The sequence below is a fragment of the Parasteatoda tepidariorum genome, chromosome X1, assembly GCF_043381705.1.
Source record: "Parasteatoda tepidariorum isolate YZ-2023 chromosome X1, CAS_Ptep_4.0, whole genome shotgun sequence".
Lineage (NCBI taxonomy): Eukaryota > Metazoa > Arthropoda > Arachnida > Araneae > Theridiidae > Parasteatoda > Parasteatoda tepidariorum.
This window is the reverse complement of record NC_092214.1, coordinates 59352833-59361004: the sequence shown is the minus strand read 5'-3', so window position 1 is coordinate 59361004 and position 8172 is coordinate 59352833. Positions and strand designations below refer to the sequence as shown.

Below are 8172 nucleotides of genomic sequence, written 5' to 3'. Positions count from 1 at the left end.
AAAGAATTAAGTTCATCGAAGCACTCTTGTCTTGACAATCCACGTCGAAAGTTATGAAAAATAATGGCACGAAAATGTTCACGATTCAATTCCATTTTTTGAAAGAGAAGAACTTTTCAATTTACTGTCAACAACACAAATGAAGCTATAATGGTAAATCGTCTGCTGAATTTATGTTTAAAAATATCAAACTTTTGATTAAAATCGTCTGCGGTCGCCTAGCAACACTTACTGTTGCCAAGGCCAGAAATATAAATAGCAACCCTCGTAGCAGCACTTGAAAAGCGCCAAATTCGAATTTGCACAAAGTAGCCCCACATGACGGTATTTTATTGCATTTAATTTATCTTCAGTAGTGAATATATCAAATTTCAAGTTATTTGGTTTGCCCATTCTTAATTTCGGCATTTAAATGGTTAACTCAGCGTGATGAGAGAGGATTCTTTTTAGGCTCAAAGTTGAGGAGCATTAGTACCAGTTTATTTGCCCTGGTATCTACTCAAAACTTTTGATCCTTTTAGTATGATAAGAGATAAGTTCAATACTACTTTTTAGTTTTAATTGATTACTTCATTTGTTTATACAAACTTATATGTTATTTAAATATACTATAAAAAGTTCTGCTACTTTTTTTAACTAAATTTTTTTTCTCCCAATTAGCAAAGTAAACTGGTTACAAATGGAAAAGCCAATGGAATCGCTTCAGGAAAAGGAAAAATACAGGAAGTACCAAAAAAGAAAGAAACTGTAGATAATAGTGAGAAACCAAATGAGAAACCGAAAAGTAGTGAGAAGATATCTGCTGATAAAAAAGTAAAATTTCATATTTATTGTGCCCAAAATATATAAAATTATTTTAAATTCTCTTTATGTTATTTTTTTTGTTTTATTATTCTGCTGTGAACAAACAAATCGTGAATAAAAATTGGGGTGATTGTATTCCGGAATTCCGGGTATTTCATATCATCCTCCCTGGTTTTAAAACTAAGATTTTACCTTTCAGTTTCAATGTTAAAAAAATCACAAATTAATCTGATGGGAATTAAAATTACTCCAAGCATACTCTTAGCAATCCTGTAACACAGCAAAGTTTCTTGACAGTACCAACGTTCTTTGCTTCAAACTGGAGGACAGAAGCAGTGATGGGGGGTAAAGAGTAAGAGATGTATGTAGAGAGTTCTTTTGTTCTCCATGCTTTTTTTTGTTTTTTTTTTGTTGATTACTTTTGTTTTTTTTTAGTGCTTTTGTTTATGATTTTTTAATAGCCCATAAAAGTGCTCTTTTTTTCTTTGATTGTTGTAAAGATGCTTTTATTTCTTTGCAATGCTGATTGTCGCCATGTATTGCTTAAAAAATATTATTTTTTACAATGGAGTTCCATGCTCACAAAACAAGGGTTTTTTATATTAAAAAAAAAACAAATTTTGCCCAAAGATAAGTGTTTTTTCATGAAAGGACTCAAATTCGCTCTGAATAAGTGGGTTATTTCAAATATATTCTAAATGCATACTTATATATACCAAATATTAGAAAAAGATATAATATACTGAAAAAATGTTTAATTATTACCAAAGGGTATTATCAATTATTATTACAAAGAAAATGGTTATAAGAATAACTATTTCAGCCATTTTTCTATCTCTAAATGCATAGTGATTAAGCTACTAAAATGTTCCTTTGTAAAATGTAAAGCATAGTATTTATGTGATTAGTTTTAAATTATATATGAACATATTTTTTGCTATAAATTAATGAATAGAATATTAAGATACATTGCATGCAGTTATGAAATGAAATGCACATATCTTTTTGTAGTGCATGGTCTTTTCATTGACTTTTTTCAATGTATGAATTCTTTATATGTCTTATAATGTGCAAAAAATCATCATCTTATATGTTTACTGTACTTTTTGCTTTTGAAATTAATGAAAAAAAGATAATAAACTTTAAATGTTTATTTTCTAAGCATTCCAAGTATTTAATTTAAGATTTTAATGATCATGCAGAAATACTAATTAAATTTAATTAATAATTATGCATGGCATGGGCTAATGACCTCAAATTAATAGCCAGTAAATTAGCCAAACTTCAAAAGTCTTTAGCCAAAAGCAAATCTTAACGATTTTAATGATAAATTTTTTCCCATTGAAAACTTCACATAAAAATATTGTACTAATTTTTTAAAATTTTGCAGTAAGTTTATTTTGATAAACAATATGTTATTGTCCTGAGAAAACATATTTTCTGCAAAAATAGTTGGATGATAATATGTATCTATCTACCACTTAATCTACCTACCACTTATTGTCACAAACTATAGGAAAGAGTTTCCTCATGTGATATCGTGTGATCCGGTGTCGAACATGTTAATGAATTTTTTTTTTATCATGGTGCATAGTGTTTTTAAAAAGTGCTTGTTTTTGATTTTTGTTTTTTAAAAGCCCGTAAAGATGCTTTTTTCATGGGGTGTTTTTAAAAAGTGCTTTATTTTCCCTTTTCCAAAATTAAATATTTTTTTTCTTTTTCACATTGATTTTCACTGCTTTTTATGCAAAGTGTGATTTTCACATTGTTCTATTCAACGTTTTCACAATTCATTCAACTACAATCCATTTTGGCTTACCATGGTTCCACAAGATAGGATAGTGCCAATCGTGTTACATGTTTGATGAAATACTTTTGAGTCTGCATATGCATCTACTGAACTGGGTTTGGTGAGATTATTGCACTCTCAAATGCAACTCTGCTGAGTTTGGCAAGATATTCTCAATTTCAAGCTTCATTTTCCACCCTCGAAAAATCACTTGATTTTTTTTATGATTTCTAATATAATAAAGAAAAGAGTTCTTTGTCAGAAACCAGGGTTGGGTTTTTGACGTCAAAAAGTGGTTTTTGACATGACAAGGGTATAATACTGGTTTAAACCGTCAAAAACCCGTCAAAAATGTCAAAAACTGAAGTTTGCCAAGAAAATATATAAACTTCAAAACTACCAACAGTTGCCATGCATTATATTGAAATTTAATTATACTATAGGTAATCAGCAGGATTTAAAATATTGTTTAATTAAAATTAAGGTAAAATAACAGATTTAAAATCTCAGAAATTTATATTCAAATGCATGTGCACAAAATATTGCACAAAAATTGTTTAAATATTAATATTTAAAAAAAAAAATTTTTTTTTTTGATACTTAAGAAGATTAAAAGTTTATTACTATGCATTTTTGACATATAAGGAACAATTAACTAATATTTATAAGGAACTTACAAGTTATGTCGTATAAATACAAACTTGATACAAGTGCATAAATTTTTTTTTTAATGTTTTACCGAATATCTTTATTATCCAGTGTGTTAATTTGAATTTAAAAGTAGTTATATTTATGAATAATGATAAATATAATTCATATTGTTTATTATATTTATTTATAATTATTACACTTATCATTTTAAAACAATTTTTATCTCTTAATTTTTTTTTCTCCACTTGTATTAAGAATACAAATAATGCATATCTTGAAAGCAAGAAGTAATTATTCAACAGCTGAATATTTAGATATTCAACAAAACTATATAGTATTCAGCAAAATGAAATTCACAAGTATTTGGATAAACTAAATTTTCAGCATAGTAAATGAATAGGCTGAATATACTGTAAATCGACACTAACTACTCTGTGTATTTAACAGAAAGCACTTAAATTTGTATTGTCTTATGTTAAAAAGATTATTAAGAAGATTTAAAAGAATATTAAAAAGATTTTTCTTTAAAAGATGTCTAATGTACAAAACTGCTAATGTTTATCTTTAAAAATGTCTAATTTTTAGTATAATCTATACTATACACTAAATTTGGTTATAAATAAATTTCTTAATAATATCACTGCAGATTTTCAATAACACATGAAAATGAATACATAATATTACAAAAGATGTGAGTTTTCAAAAGTACAAGATTTTGGTTACTATTCAAAATATAAGTGTTTCTTCAAAATTTTAAATTTATTTTTTCTAGAACATATTTAGAAACACTATCCTTTAAAAAATATATAAATTTTATGTATTAATTAAATTTCACATATGAATATAGGTTTTTGACATTTTCGACATTTTTGACAGTGAGGTTTTTGACGTGACGGTTTAAACTATGGTTTAAACTGTCAAAAACTGTCACATGTCAAAAACCTGCCAACCCTATCAGAAACTAGTTATTTTATCATGATCATTTGCATTTTGTTAAGGTATATAGCACTTCAAAATATTTTTGAGTGCTTAAAAAGTACTTAAAAGGTGCTTATTTTTTGTTGAAAAATTTGGCTGCACACCCTGTTTATGTTTGCATAACCTCTCTTGTTGATTAGATTATTTGGACTTAATATAATTGTAATTAGTTATGCGACATATTTAATGGAAATTACTGTAATCGAACAAAAAGTGAAATATTTGTTCAAAAAACATTCATATTGACGAAATTTTCAAGATTGAGGAGAATTTATATTTTTTTAGTTGGTAGGAAGAATTGTTCACCAATATTTTTGCCAAAATGCAGTTTGTTTTGTGGAATGTGGAATTTACAATTTTATCGCATTTGGCGAGGTGGCGAATGCATTCACTTTCCGTTGATAATTAATATAGTTACATGTTCACTATATAATTTAATCTTTATTTTGTAATCAGCAAATTTTTACCAATTGAAATTTAGCAAATAAAAATAAGATTGACAAATATTAAATAAAATAGATTTTTGGTACTTGTTCAAATGTAAAATATAAACTTAATTACTAGTGTCGTGAAAATTTTATTACCTTAACTACTTTTTCTGTCCCTAGGCTATTTTACTATTTAAACTGAACACAATAAAAATTAGAAATTATTCTTTCTAGTTCATCTGTCATTAGGAGTTAATAATTGAATTGTTAGATGAGAGATTTTTGGCTCACTTTTGATGTTCTAAATTATGCGTTTTTTTCCCTGTTTTGCCAATTATGGGATTATGGGTTGAATGTTTTTAACATTATCTTTAAACATAGAATTTTTGCTAAAGGTATTGTAGATAAGAACTGGTATATTCTATGATAGAAATCTTAAAACAATATGGGGATATTTTGGTTTAATCTTTTGAAATAGGTACTCATTACAAACATTTTTTTAATTGAAAAATTTATTTCCACATGTCTTATATATCAAACTGATTTTGTAATATTTGATGTATATATATAATTGAATTTATTCTTTCATTTTAATAAATGCTGAAGGGTTTACAATCCAAATAAATTATGCAACAAGTGTAATGTGTTTGTATATTACACACATACATTTCTTTTTATAAATAAGCAATGTATTACAATTTAGCAATATGTTTTTTTAATTACATACTTTATCTTTGTCATGTATTTAGTTCATTTATATTAAATTTTGCTTGCAAAAATCAGATTTATTGAAATTTGTTTTACTTTGTATAATTTTGTATAAAAAGTTGCATTTTTTTTTAAACCAATAAGTTGATAACTTCAAAGAATAATTTAGTTTGATAATTGCAAAGAAAATTGATTGGAAATGGTAAAGTATGAAAAAAAAAACCCCCACTTAGTGGGTATAAAGATGTTTTTTTCCAAGCGAGTTCAATCTGAAAGTTTTTTTAGACGAACCCTTACTTCAATGAATGATCATTGCTATAGTTAGTACAAATGTGCCAATAATTTTACATGTAAAATAAATGTCTCTATGTATGCATATGTGTAAATTTCTGTTGAGAAAGATTCCTACATTTGCATTCTGCATTGTTGAACTTTTATTGTATCATTTACTTAAAATGTTACATTATTAACTGTGATTGCAATAAAAGCAGTCTATTTTTTTTTTTAGATATTTTTAGCTTTAGTTATCTAAAAAATAAGATGTTAAAATTTTTTTTAAATAAATACCTTTATAAAAATCTAAATTTTAAAGCTATATATTTCATGAATATGTTAGAAACAATGTATAAATAATCAAGTTTTTGTATGTAATACAGAAATAAATGCTCTTAATTCTTTTGTTAATGCTATTGCTTTATTACTTGAAGATTTATCTCTGCAACTCTTTTGAAACAGATGAATATCCTTTGACTCATAAATTTATTATGTATGTTAAAATCAGGACTGTGGAGTTAGAAAAAAGAGTATTGTTGATGATTGAAATTTTGGTTTGTTCCTCTTTGGTAGTGTTAATAAGAAGTTCATTTAATAAAGCAGATAACAAAATAATATGTGTTATCTCTACGGGGGTTTGCTTTCTTTCAGCAAACATGGATCCCATGACTCTTGGGTATCACGATGATCTTTTCTTTGTTCTACTTCTCTTTGTCAGATTTAGTAAATGTACCCATTTGATTTTATAGCATTGAATATGTAATTTTGCAGTATAGACAAATCTGGTTCTCATGCTACTACATTCAATTAAATTCATATGTTTTATTATTTTATATTGGCAGAAAATAAGCATTCTAAGATTTCCTTGTTTAAGAGAAATATGTTAACTAAAATTCAGTACTATAATTTAGCAACTGAGAATAAAAAATTGAAATGATTTAATTTTATTTGTCAAGGTTATCAAAAAGACCAAGCCCAAAAATGAGAAACCACAAGAAAAGAAAAAGGAGAATGTTGTTGCTGATGAAGCGAATGATGGTTTGTTTCAATTTTTATTTTTTATACTTGGAAGAAAACTCATTTTTTTGTTATACTTATGTTGAGTTTTATTTTATCTTCTTATAAACATATTGAGTATTTTATTTTAATTATATAATTTTAAAACAGTCACACCTTGTTAACATGAACTATATTTTGATACCCAATGAATTTCTTTTAGTATGCTTTTGATTGCTTTGTGAACAAATCTAGCATAAAAAGTCTTGAGAGAACTCAAAATTCAGAATCCTTATAAAGAAATATTTTTAACCTGTATAAAAAATTTCTCATTCTGTTTGTTAAAAAAAATAATAAAAAATCTGAGCTCCAAGGTATTCTGTAAAAAAAATTTCACATCCTTTGTTTAGTTATTTCATCAGGACATACTGACTCACTAAATTTTTAACAAGATAAAGACACCATTATTAAATCATCAAAGTAATATAAATCATAAGATAGTAAAAAGCATTCCCTCCTAATAGTGTGCTTAAATTCTTTTTTAATCTTTTAGGTTAGAGGGGTGCTCTTTTTAATCTGATCTATGTTTTTCAGAATACATATTCTTATAAAATTAAAAAGTTCTTCATTGATGACATATGCTTTCCTAAACTTAAAATACTGTTTTTTCTGAGGTAATATTTTTAATTTTCAACTGATTTGTTTATAAATGTAAAATTTTTTGTATTAATATAGTGCCCGATTCACATAGATTCTTCTATTCCATGCAAGTTATGATAAATTAAACAATAAACCTTTATAATTTTAAGGATTTACTTTTAAAAAAAATATTTTGGAGGTATTATGTTTAAAAATCCTTACTATATTGTAATGTGTTATAATTTTCTCTAAAATATGATGCAAATAACGATTCAATAATAGAATTTCTGTATTGCAAAGTATATTATATTGAAATAATATTTTTTATTATGTAAAAATTGATTTAGATGGTTGGGTACAGCTTGTTTCTAAGAAGGGAAAGAAGAATCGTAAAAAGGAAGATAGTGTAGGACCCGATATTCAATTTACCCTCAATCAGTCTCCATCTAGAAAAGCTACTGACACTAGTAAGAATGTTTTTGAATACCAACTTTAGTTATTTTAAATTGAAATGATCTTATTTATGATTGTATTTATTGATAAATACTATAGTAAACTGCTTGTTACTGAACTTCTGATTATACTACAATTCAACATTATATATATATATTTATAAATATATATATATATATCAAAAAACTAAAGTTGTGTAGCAGAAAGCTGTTGTTTTTTACCGAGTCAAAATAAGTAAAATTTGGTTAAAAACAAAACATCAGAGATAACCAATATATTTTATTTAAAAATTTTTTTTTTTTTAAAAATTAACAAGGATTATCTTTAAACATTTGCATTCATTGTCATTGTATTGTTTTAAACATATCTATAATTATTCCCAAGTTGTATACATTACATAAAATCAATTCAGTATTTTCAAGTGTACTGTCACGACGTTGCCTCGTGACAATT

The 8172-nt window shown here is 25.8% G+C and overlaps 1 protein-coding gene across 1 annotated transcript in view; it reads left to right on the top strand.

The window, feature by feature from the left end:
• LOC107447326 (neurofilament heavy polypeptide) overlaps positions 1-8172 on the top strand; it is a 24598-nt gene that overhangs the window by 4049 nt on the left and 12377 nt on the right. The window contains exons 2-4 of the mRNA XM_071187390.1: positions 661-813; positions 6588-6669; positions 7614-7733. Of these exons, the coding sequence (XP_071043491.1) occupies positions 661-813; positions 6588-6669; positions 7614-7733 (355 nt within the window). The remainder of the gene's footprint in view (positions 1-660; positions 814-6587; positions 6670-7613; positions 7734-8172) is intronic.